Genomic DNA, 12,953 nt, shown 5'->3' on the forward strand with positions numbered 1-12,953 from the left:
CATAGCCCTCTAGGTCACCATTGCCTGGCCTGAGACTTGTGGCTGAGAGTCTTCCTCAGTGCTCTCTCCAGGTGAGCCCCAAATACAGAGGATGCCCAAAGTTCTGGGCTCCACACCATGAGGCCAATACTACTCCAAGAATTGAAAAAAGATCCCCTCCCTCCAATTTATTGTCAGTCCCAACAGCAGAGAACCTCTCCAACTGCCCAGCCTCTGTCCTTCCTGTTCCCCCACCTCCCTCTCACCAGCTCTTTCTGTCGTGGTTCATTCCAACATTCAATCTCAGAACTCTTCTAGGCTCCTCCCTCCACACCAAACACTAGCCTTGGTGGGTTCTATCCAAGCATCAAGCATGCCAGCCATGGAAGAGCCCACATTCCCAGGCCTCACCTGGCCTTCAGCTGCTCCTCCCGGCCCACCCCCCACACCATCCCTAGGAAAATCAAAGAGAGGGTGGCTTACTCATTTCTGTATCACCCCAGGCAGGAATGGGTCTGTCTTGGTGGCCACCAGGACCTAACATCTAGTACTGAGTCAGTAAGCACTAGTTGAACAATGGTTGGAGACTGTGGCAGGTGTGAGGGGCCTTCCTAGGTCAAGGGCAAAGAGTGATTTTTTTTTTTTTTTTTAGTAAAGACACTTTATTTACAGATATACAAAATAAACCACAGGACTGACTACTGTGCATAAGAGGGTAGGACCCCACATTAACCACCCTCTCATCCCAGAATAACTTATATATATTTTTAAAAATGACCCTAGGAGGGGGGTAGGGACAGGGCTGGAAGCACCTTTGCTGATTGGGGGTTGGGACCTGCAGTACTCAACCAGAGTGCCCCTCCCCCGACCCTGCCTACTTCTCTCTAGAGGAGCACTAGGCCATGGAGAAGGGGATACAGCTGCAAGGGTGGTCAGTGACCATGGCAGGGGCTCCCCACCAAGGATCCTGACTTAGGACTCTGCGAATTGGGGCAAATAGGTAGGTGATGGTCTGGGGAGTGGGCGCAAGTTGGGCATTATTGCAGTGCTTCAGCCAACTTCCTCCTGGCCCTGGACGCGGAAGTGGTCGGGCAGAGTTGGGGTCCTCAAAGTGATGACGTCGTTGAGTCTACTACCTCACGGCCGTTGCAGACAGTGGGGACAAACTGGGAACCAGACCCTAGGAAAAGGAAGTAGGGGCTGGGACCAATTTCAGGTCCTCCCGGATGGTCTGACAGCAAGAAAACCGAGCTGCAGAGGTACCACATAACCTCCCCCTCCTCTCCCCATGGAATCCTAGTGATTAGGGGAGTGGCCCACAGTGCTTGATTGTCTGGGGCAGGAAGAGCGGGCGCAAGTGGACAAGGTGCTTAGGGTAGACACTGACCTTGGACAACGCTGGAGCTGGTCCTGGCAGCAGCGCTGCCGAAGCGGCTGGTGGGTGCACGGTGACTAACCACATTCTTCTGTGGCTGAAAGAGGATGATATGCAGCTTGGGGGCAAAGAGACAGCCGAGCACCACGGAGCCGCTGAGGCTGACCGACACGCACATAGTGGTGGTCTGCACCTGAGGGTAGGGAAGTAGGTACAGGTCAAGCATAAGTCTGTCCTCCCAAAGGCCTAGACTGGAGAGGTGGAACCCGAAAGACAATAGTAAGCATCCCAACACTGGGTCCTGGTCCATTTGCCAAGTCTCAAAGAATTTCTAGGAAGTCTGGACAGGATTAGCCCCAGTGGACCATTTCTCCAGGAAGTCCAGCATTCCAGCCTCAGGGGTTAGCACATGCAGGTGTGCATGTACTTACAGGGGCATGGGGGAATACAGGTGTGGAGAACATGGCTGTTGGTGTTTTTATCTGTGTATCTGTACATGTGACTATAGAGAGGTAGTGAATGGGTGGGTGTGTACAGATGGAAGTGTGCAGAACATGTGTGCACATGTGTGTGCATGGTTGCATGTATTTATACATATATGAGCAGGTGTGCATGTGTGCATACCCATGGGTGGTTACTCTGTGTGTGTGTGTGTGTGTGTGTGTGGGTGTGTGGGTGTGTGGGTGTGTCTCCTGTGAGTCCTTAGCTGCCTAGGATTAGCATGTAAATCATATGCAAATGCAGACTGAGTCAGAACAGATTCCCTCCCAGCCCTGGCCTTTACCACCCAGATAGGTGGCCCAGCAGGCGAGAAAGAAGAGCAGCCCAGTACAGTCACTGGTCCCTAGCAATGCACCACCACACCTCTGTCCTGGGGGAAGGGGCCTTTGCAGGGGCTCTCGCCTAATTTTTCTGCTCCTTTAACTGTTAAGATTGTCAGCTCAGACCCTATTTTGCACTCCCAACTGGGTGACCTTTGGCAAGTGATTGAACCTCCCTAGTCTCCATTTCTTCATCTGTAAAATGGGGAGAGCCACAGATCTTACTCCTGAGTTGTGAAGGAGGATTAACCAAAATGATCCTCACCATTTGGAGTTCAGCTCACCTGTCACCTCCTCAGAGAGGCCTTCCTGATGCCCCATCTGAAGCAGCCACCTCCCCTTACAGCCGGGAAGATCCCAGTGAGCAATTCAGCAACAATTGGACCTAAGCTTAGAAGCCATGATGGGTGGGCTGTTTTTACCTGCTTGAACCTTATTAGCCCTACACCTGGGATCTCCTTCACCACCGTCCTTGCTTCACCTTCCCTACTTACTCTGGCTTCAGCTCCCATCCCCAAGCTGCCTTTTGCACACGTTGAGGAGGCCCTGTGCTGACATGAACAACTACAGAGGCACTGGAGCGTGGTGGCCTCTGGAGATGTGTGACTTGATAGCCTTGCCACCCTGCTCCGCCTTCACCTCTTCCTAGCTTCCCATCATTGTGCCTCTCCTCTGCAACACGTGAGACCAATGTAGACCCTTTGTTCCAATCTCCTTATTGGCCTCCCTCCCTCACCTCCTCCAACTACCTAATCAAGCCTGCCTCTTCCTCACACTTGAACCCAGTTCAAGTATTCCTCTTCCAAGATGTCCTCCCTGATTCCCTGCATACACATACACTCACACTCTTCCTTCTTCTTCTCTATCATTGGGGACCCTCTGTCAAAGTAAACCAGTCAACAACATTTCTCGACTCAACTCTAGTTAATCCCCAGCAGTTTAGGAGTTTCGCCTAGAACAAGGACCAGGTCTCCTCTTCTGCAGCTGGATCCTTGCTCACTACAGCCCCATCTCCTCCCAGCTTAAAGAATGACATAGGAGAGTCCTGAAATCTCTCCTCAGCTCAATCTAACTCTTCCACCTTCCTGGCCATTGCCCCAGGCCCCACTCAGTCTCCCACCTTCCCCTTGGGGTCCAATCCCAACTGTGCAGCCACAAGCTGTGTGTTCCTAAGTGAGCATTTAACCTGTCAGGAAATAAATGAGATACCAGCAAAAACAAAGCATGCAGTGTCCTGTCCCCCACCTCTAAGACAGGCAGCTCACCCGGTAGTCACTGGAGGTGACATAGAAGATGGGCAGGAAAGCAAGCCAGATGATGCAGGTGGTGTACATGGTGAAGCCTATGAACTTGGCCTCATTGAAGTTCTCGGGGCACTTTCGGGTCTTGAAGGCATAAAGCGTGCAGAGTGCGATGAGGAGAACATTGTAGGCCAGCGATCCCAGCATACTTGCATCACGGTGGTTGCAGCGCAGGGTAACTACTTCCCGCCGCTCAGGGGCTGTCTCCTTGCCTGTGCCAGGGGCTTCCACCACCAGCCATGCAGCCACGATGAGCAGCTGGCCTGAGATCAGAGCCAGGCAAATGGCCACCTGTGAGGCAGGACTGATGAAGCGTGGTCGCTGGGCACCCTCACGGGCCCCACCAAAGATACGGGCAATGCGGTTGGTCTTGGTGAGCAGAGCTGAGTAGCAGACAGAGAAGGCTGTGCCCAAGCCAAGGCGCCGCAAGGTGCACACCACCGTAGAGGGCTTGGCAATGAAGACAAAGGTCATGCAGTAGCAGAGAAAGACACCACCTAGCAGGATGTAGCAGAGCTCCCGGCCTGAGGCTTTGACCACTGGTGTGGCATTGTGCCGTATGAAGACGCCCAGCACAAAGAGGGTGGCCATGGCACCCAGGCAGGCGATGGTGACAGGCCCCACAGCCCAGGCATCACCCCAGCGGATGTATTCCTGAGGCAGTTCGAAGCAGCCGGTTAGGCTGGCATTGGGCCAGTAGCCTAGGCCACAGTCAGCACAGGTGAATTCGTCCAGCCGGTATTCATAAGGCTGGCAGGGAATGCAGAGCCAGCAGCAGACCTCGCCTGGCTGTACACTCTTTACCTCATTCTGGAGGCAAGGCTCACTGCAGCGAGAGGCAGGCAGGGGGCCAGCTGAGGGTGAGGCCCATGGGATGAGGCTGGTGTCCAGGGTCAGGCCTTCTGCCCAGTAGCCCACTTTCTGGTAGCGATAGCGCCCGTTGCCTGCTCGCAAGTAGGTAAAGATGTTGTAGCGGCTGATACCGTCGCCAAAGCGGTCAAATCGGACCTCACTGTGGGTGTCAGCTGGACGGAAAGGGGCTGAGAGTGGGGAAGAGGAGTAAGAGAAGGCTGGATTGGTGGGTGACGTGACTTCAGCCCCTATTCTAACATGAAAAAACAAACCCCAACGTTCAGGCCATCATTGGTCTTTCTAATCTTTACTCCAAACAAAAGCCCTGCTTGACCCCAGCCATTTTTCCAAATGAGAGATGATAACAAGTTCCTACCCCTAAGCCCCAACCTAAAGAAGCCCTGGTGGTTCAGCTGGCTAAGTGTGAGGCTGCTAATTCACAGGTTAGCAGTTCGAATCCAACAGCCACTCTGCAGGAGAAAGAGGCACTCTGCTTTCATTAAGCCCTGCAGTCTCAGGAACCCTATGGAGCAGTTCCACTCTGTCTTCTCAGGTTGACATGAGTCAGAATTTGACTTGACAGCAGTAGATTTGGGGTTTTTTGGAAGCCCCAATAACAAACCCCACCATACCAACCCCAGATACAACCTTAAAGCCCACATGTCTCCCTAAACCTAAGGCCTACACTGATCACCAGTCGTGACCCCCTAAACCAAATTTTATGCCTAGTCTCCAACCATTCCCAAGTCAAATACCAACCAAGTGCCAAACCCTAACTTTCATACCACAGCCCTCTCCTCAAATTTAACAAAGAGACTCTAAACTCAACCTTAAGTTCAGCCTGATTCCACTTAATCCCATAAATGCCAAACCCAGCTCCTGCCCCACCAGTCCTAACACAGATCCCAGTGAGTCCTGACCTCAGCGGTCATCTACAACCATTGACGTTCACCAGATGTGCTCAGCAGCTCATAAATCATGTCCAAAGTCATCTTTGCTCCTGAGCTGGCTGGATGATGTGAGATTTACAGGTCTACCCAGACCCCCTCTTTCTACTCCCCTTCAATATGCACAAAATACAATGCTATCCACTGCCATGAAGTTGATTCTGACTCAGTGTAGACCTATATAGGGTATATGAGACTGTAAATCTTCATGGGAGCAGATAGCCTCATCTTTCTCCTGCAGAGCAGGTGGTAGGTTTGAACCTCCAACCTTTCGGTTAGCAGCCTCACATCTAACTCACAGTGCTACCAGAGCTCCTTACCATAAACCCATCCAAACTCATCAGACTGAATTTACCTTTGCTCTAACATCAACCCAATAGAGCCCCTAACTCCAACCCTAATTCCCACCTTGGCCCTATTGTAACTTTGAATGTTAATCTTAACTGGAGTTATTATTTATTAAGCATTAGCCCTGGGTGAGAGCTTCCTAGTCCTTGTGAACCCTGGGACCCTGTGACTTCTCTTCAAATATGGTGATAATTCTGAGGTTGTTTTGTTTTCTTTTAACTGGAATTTTAATTAAAATAACCTTTGTGTGGAGGAAGCTGGCCACCATGAGAGGAAAATCAAGATTCAGCATAAAAATGTTTCCTGTAAATGGAGTGTCATCCTGATGTTCATCATCAACCCACCCTTATTCTGACTCTCACAGGTGTTTTTGTGTGGTTTTTTTTTGATCCGTTGTCCTCCATCCCTATCATGATAAGGAGGCAAGAGGGAGAGAGCAAGAATCAAGCAAGAGTCAGAGATACTGAAAGTGGCAGAACAAACCAGATGTCTACTCTCTGGAAAAATCTCAAAAGATGGAAACCCAACCATGGCTCTAGTTGGAGTCCTCTCTGCCTGACCATCCTTGTCTTGCTCTCATACAAACTTCCTGCCCTCTCTAGGTTCTGTTTCCTTAGCCAAATAATGGAAACTGAGGGTCTGCTCCCCCTCTCCCTCATGCCAGCACCATTACCGTCAAACTTGACATTGAGTATGAAGTCCTTGTAGAGGCGGCGCCCGTTAACAGGCCTCATGGCATCACAGAGGCGGGTCATGTTGGGGCAGAGTGCTCGGTGCATGTTGTGTAGTGCGTGGGCCATGGCATATACTGCATTGACTACGAACATGATCTTGGACTCCTGCTCAAAGGGCACAGCCCGAAGTGAGTGGGCTGCACATTCCCGGTGTCGGAAGCTGCAATGGAACCTCTGCTCCCAGAACTCTCGAAACCAGGGGTTCCTGCTGTTGTTCCAGGGGTCCAGGGTCCGGAAGTATGAGGCAAAGTCATTGATGGGGTAAGAGGCTAGCTCAATAGTGATGGCACCCTCAGCAGCCCCCTCACTGCCTGCCACCACACTTTCTAGGGCTCCCCAGCCATCACTCGCTACCCAGGTAAAGCTGGCATTGAGGCGCTGGGTGGCAGCGAGCAGCTCACGGGCATCCTCAGAACGGGTGAACAGGACAGCCACGCGGGCACTGGGCTTCTGCAGCAGGGCTCGCACCACACCCTCAAAGGCCGACTGACTCATGGCTCGGCCCACCTTCTCCGAAGTGGCCACACAGATGTTTCGGGCACGGGCCTCTAGCTCAAAAGCCTCAATGCCTGTCTCACCATAGTCTCCTTCAGATGCTATAGTGGACACATAGGTCCAGTTGAAGAAGCGGAGAATCTCTGCCATGGCCTTGGCTTGGAAGAAGTCAGGGGGCACAGTTCGGGCAAAATAGTCATAGCGGGACTTGTCACTCAGTTTGGCACTGGTGGAAGCATAGCTGATCTGCGGGATCTGAAACAGCCGGAGGAGGTTGGCCACCTGGGGGAGGTATAAAGAGGGCAAAGATCTGAGACCAAGTCAAATATTAGAGGCAGATGTGTTCCCCTCAGTTAGTGTACCTTTGGGTCAAATGTTCATGGGGTCAGCCCTGAGGTCACCCTCTTCCAAAACACCTGCCATCCTGACTTGATGTGACTTTCCCTTGGGAGAAGGCAGTTTTATATCCTTTCCCAAGGACTTGGAGAGAGAAAACCCAGGACCCAGGACCCAGAGTCTGAGCCACTCCTGAACTTCTCTGTTGTTCTTCTCCAGACACACAGCAGTGGCAAAGATGGGGAGCCAAAGGAAGGCTTGGCTGCCGGAGTGAAGAGACGTTGGCACTCGGCTATACAGGGGGCACAGGGAGGCACTAGGTGGCATCTGGGATAACGAGGGCTACTATGTTCTCTACCTGTTTAGGGAAAGATAGCTCTTCCCTTGAATGATGGGATGGTAGAGAAAGTAGGAGGAAAAAACTTCTCAGGAAAAGAGACCCAGACCTGAGAGTGGTTTTTGGGTGACAGAGTCAGAATTAAACAAAAATCCTACTCTGCTACTGCCACCTATCCCCTATCCCCTGGTCCCTGAGTCCCACCCACAAGAATAGAGCTAAGGTAAGATGGCAGGTAGGTGAGACCAGAGCATGTCCAGGTCACACAGGAAAGATGAGTAGGTTCTGTATACTTTTTTTACTATCTTGTCATCCAATATTTTGTATTTATGACAATGATTTTAAAAATCTATCTAGCTATTTTGTGCATTAACAATGTACGTCTGCTAGTAATGAATGATAAGGTGCAAGGACAGAATAATGCTAGTTGTATGCTTATGTGACCACTTGGTGGTTACATAATGATGTAGTGGTCCTCCATTTTCCCATAGTGCCCATTTTCTAATAACAACCTAATCTTTGGAACCTAACTATGTCAGTAAGTGAGGAGTAGGTACATTTGCAATTGGGAGAACAGGTTCTGATTCTGAGGGTTCTCACTCCCCACCTGCACACTCCTTTGAGCCTCAGTTTTTCATCCCTGCCTCACAAAACTGCTGAGAGGATAAAAGCTATTATGCATGTGAGGCCACAATGCCTGACATATGGAAGAGGCTAGAGACATGGGCAAGACAGAAAGGAAGAAATGGAGAGGAGTCATTAATGGGCCTTGCACATTGATCAGGACAAGGAGAAGACATAGATCCTAAGGTGTGGACTCTGCTACAAGAGACAGATAGCTGAAGCAAGGGAAGAGAGGAGGGCAGAGGGATATAACTGGGGCCCTGGAGATGAATGAATATATGGGGCTCTAAAGAGAATTTCTGGGAAAGGAAAAAAGTCACCCACCCACCCTACAGGCAGAGTTACAAATGCCAATGCTGCCACAGCCACACTGTTTAAGCAGCCACCTGGCCACCTCCAGGAGCGGGGACTAAGAGAACAGGTAATCTACCCCCGTCTCCAAGTCTGAAGCAGACTCCAAGTTTCAGACTCCTCCTCATTTTTCTTTCCTCCTCATTTCTCTTGAATAAGTAAGTGTTCCAGGTCTGGTTCCTGGCCCTACTTCTGATGGCAAAGTCCTCAGCCAGCCTCCTAAAGGAAACAGGCCTCATCCAATGTTTCCCTTGCAGCCTTCCTGATCCAGGTCTGACCTCATCTTCCCCGCAGTTTAGGCTGGGCAATGATCAGATAAGGGTCTAGGATGAGAGATGGGTCTAGTCAGGAAGAGGGAGGACCCCACCTGGGCTAAAGTAGCCAGGCAGGCCAGAGCAGTAAAAGGGCATCAGCTGGAGCAGCACACTCAACTGAAATTGAACAACAGGGCACCACCTGCTGACCCCGTATGGGAGAGCAGGAGGAGGGGATTATCACTGCACATATAGGAGTTCTGACCCTAAATTTTACATGGAGAGGTCTGGTTCCCTCTCCTCGTCACCTCCTCATATTCTGCACCTTAAAAGCCCCAGAATAGAATACCTCCCTAACCTCCCTCCGCCATACACTTGATTTCCCTTCCTCCTAGAATCTCACTTCTCAGTTTCTCTTCTCTGACCTGCTCCTGGCATCTAACTATCCACTCTACTCCAATCCAGAGAGAAATGATCTGACATGCATAATTACCTGACCATTGAGCCTGTTTCCTCACCTATAAAAGGGGTTCATAACAATAGCAGCTAATATTAAGTCTTTATGACTTGTCAAGCCCCCTTTATCATGCTTTTTGCATGTATCTCCTCATAAAATTCCCATCATAGCCTTATGGGTAAAAATATTATGAGTTCCATTTTATAATGAGGAAACTGAGGTACAGAATGGAGAATTTACCAGCCTAGTGGGGAGTCAGAATTCAAATATGAAGGTCTGGCTATTAAGCTTCTTAAAGCTGTTTAACAGTTAAGAGTGACTGGGACAGGGGCAAGAATAGGGATTCTCCTTATATTATCTCTACAAATCAATCCCCATTATGTGAGGGGGCAATTCTTAATCTTCTGTAAAAAAACTTCAAAGGAAGCTTCTGATCCTCCTTTCAGTGCTTGGTAGCCCCAGCTCCTGTTCAGTGGGAATTCTGAGCACCCGCCTCCTGCCTCCCGCCCCAGCATCCCCACCTTCATCTGAACAGCTAACAACATACCTGAATGGATACATCGCTGTAGGAGCCGCCAATGACACCAGTGATAGCGGTGGGAGCGTCGCCATGGGTAGCATAAGAACCGTCGGGGCAGATGTGGCGTGAGCCATCAGCACCGCGGCTGAGGGAGGCTCGCACAAAGTCGAGTGCCTGCTCCAGGGCATGTGTGTCCTTGGAGCAGCTGTCGAGGATGTGTGCGCCCAGGCGCACACCGGGCAGCAGGTGTGGGTCGCGGTTGATGCGGTCCAAAGCGAAAAGCATGGCCTCCAGCCGTTGGATGCCACGGTGCTCGTTGACTGGACCACACTCCTCTGCCGGGCCGCCCTTCTGGTGCACTGGAAACAGCCCACCCAGCACTAGATCTCCCTCCAGGGTCAGTGCCTTCTTGGCTGGGCCCTCAGCTACAGCGCCCCACAGCAGCAGCAGTGCCAGGAGCCCCAGCAGAGATCCCATGGCCCAGAAGGGGATGGGTGGGCCCAGCAGACCTGGAACTCCACGGGATGCGAGTAGCAAAGGAAAAGTGTGTGGGAAGCAGGGACAGGAAAAGGGGCCAGGAAAGAACAGTTAGAAAGTGAGATGAGAAGGGGCCCAACTCCTGCAGAGAAATAGAGAGACAAATAGACCCAGAAAAGTGGAAATGAAGAGCAATTGCCCTTTTGACTATACCCTTGCACCTCCCCCACACACACACCCCACTACCTTTCCAAGAACTCAGGGAACAGGGAAAGAATGGTGTCCCTAACTAGACGGAGTAGCTTCTGGGACACCTCTTGAATCGCTTAGCCCTGCCTGGATCTAGGGCTGAGATGAGCCTTGTGCCCCTATTAAACTCAGCAGGGAGTAGGAACCAGATGAGGATGAGAGACCCTAGCAAACATCAAGCCCTTATTGAAAGTCACCATCTTTACAGCAGAGGCCTTGTCACAGTTACAAACTTGGGCATCCAGTCCTTATCCTGAGCTTTGGATTTCCAGAGAGGAAGCATTGCAAGGTTAAGGACCCACTAGGGAAGAGGGAGGAGAGAATCTCTAAGTGATAATTTCCAACCTATGAAGATGGTGAAATCCAAGTGAACACCCAAGAGTCCCAGCTTCTGGTTCTTAAAAAGCCATTCCCAGACATTCCTGACTGAGGCACTGGGAGGGGTTGGGGAAGAGGTATAAGAGAACAAAAAGCGGGAAGGCTGGTCTCTAGAAAGGACACCCATGTGACAACAGGTCCTAAGTCAACAGGGCAAGCAGATGTGAGTTGGGGGAGTGGTCACATGGTCAGAATCTCAAACAGTGTTAAGGTAAATTTCGTGTGGCACCATGGGATAAAACATTGGACCGAAAGGTCAATTTGATCCACAATGTTGGTGGTTCAAATTCACCAGCTGCTCCTTGGAAACCCTATACAGGGTCCCTGTGAGTCAGAACCTACTCAACAAGCTCCATGTAGGATTCTGTTTGAGACTTTTTTTGCCTCCGTTTTCTCTTCAGCTCAGAACCAAGCAGAGAGACACCTCCCCATTCTCAGTCTTAGGACCCTGTCCAGCCTGAGCCTGGCCCTCAGACACACACCCTCCTTTCCTCTTCCACACTGCTTTCAGTCATTTATGCCCCCAATGACTTTCCAGACACTGACCCCACACAGACTCTCACAATCACTCTTGGAAAGGATGGGAGAGAGGTGCGCATCTTTCCTCAGAATTGAAAAGGAAACTGAGGTTGAAAAAAGGCAGCAACTAATTCAAGGTTTCCATTCCTAGCCATAGAAACTGGGACTCCTCACTCTGTTCCCGCTCCTGCAAGAGCCCAAACCAGGGGGTTGGATCCTGTGAGGACCCCACAGAATGGAGCTGATCAATCAGGCAAACAGGAGAGAGACGCAGGGATGAAGCACAACACAGAGGTAATAGGGACTGAGATGAGCAGTCAAGACAGCAAGGTTTCCACGGGGGAGGCCCACACGGAAGCTCAGAGGGGCAGAGGGGTACAGAAAACCAAGCAGCCCCTGTGCCAGGGCCACAAAATGTGGGCAGGGGGCAAACGAACCTGCGACGGAGACAAAGACCGGGACACTGAAGGACTGTCCAAGGGTCGGGGAAGCAGGAAGAGTGAGGGAGTGCGATGCAGGGCGCGCATCCTCTAGGGAAGAAAGGCGGGACGCCAGGGGGATATCTACCCGCTTCCCCAGGTTCCGAGCGAGCGCCGTCTGGACACCCCAGCCCAGCCCATCAAGGGCACCCAGGAACTCAAGGGCCCCCAGGACACGGCTTAGTACGGATAAGGTCAGTGGTGGCTGCGGCACCACAGGCTCACCCTACCTGGTGCGCTCGTATCTGGAGCGGAGAGAAACAAGAGAGGAGCGGGAGGCACAGGGCTCCGGCTCCCGCTCGCTTGCACGGCGGCTCTGCGCTCTCTACCGGCTCGCTCGCCCCGCCGCTTTCAATTGCAGCCGCCCCGCCCCCGGCCCCGGCCCCTCCTTCACTCCCTCCCCACTCCGGGTCTCCCGCTCCCAACTCTGCCTCCGCCTCCCTTCCGACCCCTCTAGTGCTCCGCGTCCTGCGCTTCTGGCTTTGGTTCTTCGTGGGGCCGCCAGACCCGGAGCTGTTCACCGCGTGGTGCTGAAACCCCAGGAGCTCCTGTTCTGCACTGGAGCTGGTGCCTCTCAGGCCCCTGCGCCCCGCGGTCCCGTAGAGCAGTGGGCACTGGGTACCCAGCTGGGAAGGTCTGGACCACTGAGCCCCAGAAGGTGCACACAGTGCTATGGCTTCCCATCTGAGAGAGCAGAGGGTTGGTCCTAGGGTCGAGGGGTGACACTGGCGATTAAGTAGAGGGGCACATGGGAGGTAAGTGAGAGCTTAGCCCGAGACCACGGGAGTCTATCCCTGTCCTCACATCCATCCTCTCCACCCAACGACCGCAGCTCCTTCCATACACCAAGGCTATGGTGGGGCATGTATCTTTGTCCCTACTTTCCACATGAGAACTGTGTCCTGAATCACTGAGGAAGAGGTTGGAGTGGGCATAGAGACCTCTCCCTTTCTTCTCGCAGATAATCTTTAAAGCTTACCCCATCCCACCCCCACCCCAACACACATACCAGCCCTGACTTCCCAAGCTTGCCCCCAACCCTACTTTTAAGTACAGAGTATTCATGGCAAAGAAAAATCTATCTGTGTGGTGGTGGTAGTAGTGGTGGGGTGACAGGAGC

The 12,953-nt window shown here is 51.9% G+C and overlaps 1 protein-coding gene across 1 annotated transcript; it reads right to left on the reverse strand.

The window, feature by feature from the left end:
- Positions 1-1,064: 1,064 nt before the first annotated feature.
- Positions 1,065-12,159, reverse strand: GRM2 (glutamate receptor, metabotropic 2). Its single transcript, XM_006876003.1, has 6 exons — positions 12,064-12,159; positions 9,759-10,350; positions 6,297-7,134; positions 3,441-4,516; positions 1,367-1,547; positions 1,065-1,159 (listed from the first exon to the last, which is right to left on the reverse strand). The coding sequence occupies exons 2-6, from the start codon at positions 10,206-10,208 to the stop codon at positions 1,086-1,088; spliced, it is 2,619 nt and encodes an 872-aa protein (XP_006876065.1). The 5' UTR covers positions 10,209-10,350; positions 12,064-12,159; the 3' UTR covers positions 1,065-1,085.
- Positions 12,160-12,953: the final 794 nt, after the last annotated feature.

Source organism: Chrysochloris asiatica, unplaced genomic scaffold (assembly GCF_000296735.1).
Source record: "Chrysochloris asiatica unplaced genomic scaffold, ChrAsi1.0 scaffold00350, whole genome shotgun sequence".
Lineage (NCBI taxonomy): Eukaryota > Metazoa > Chordata > Mammalia > Afrosoricida > Chrysochloridae > Chrysochloris > Chrysochloris asiatica.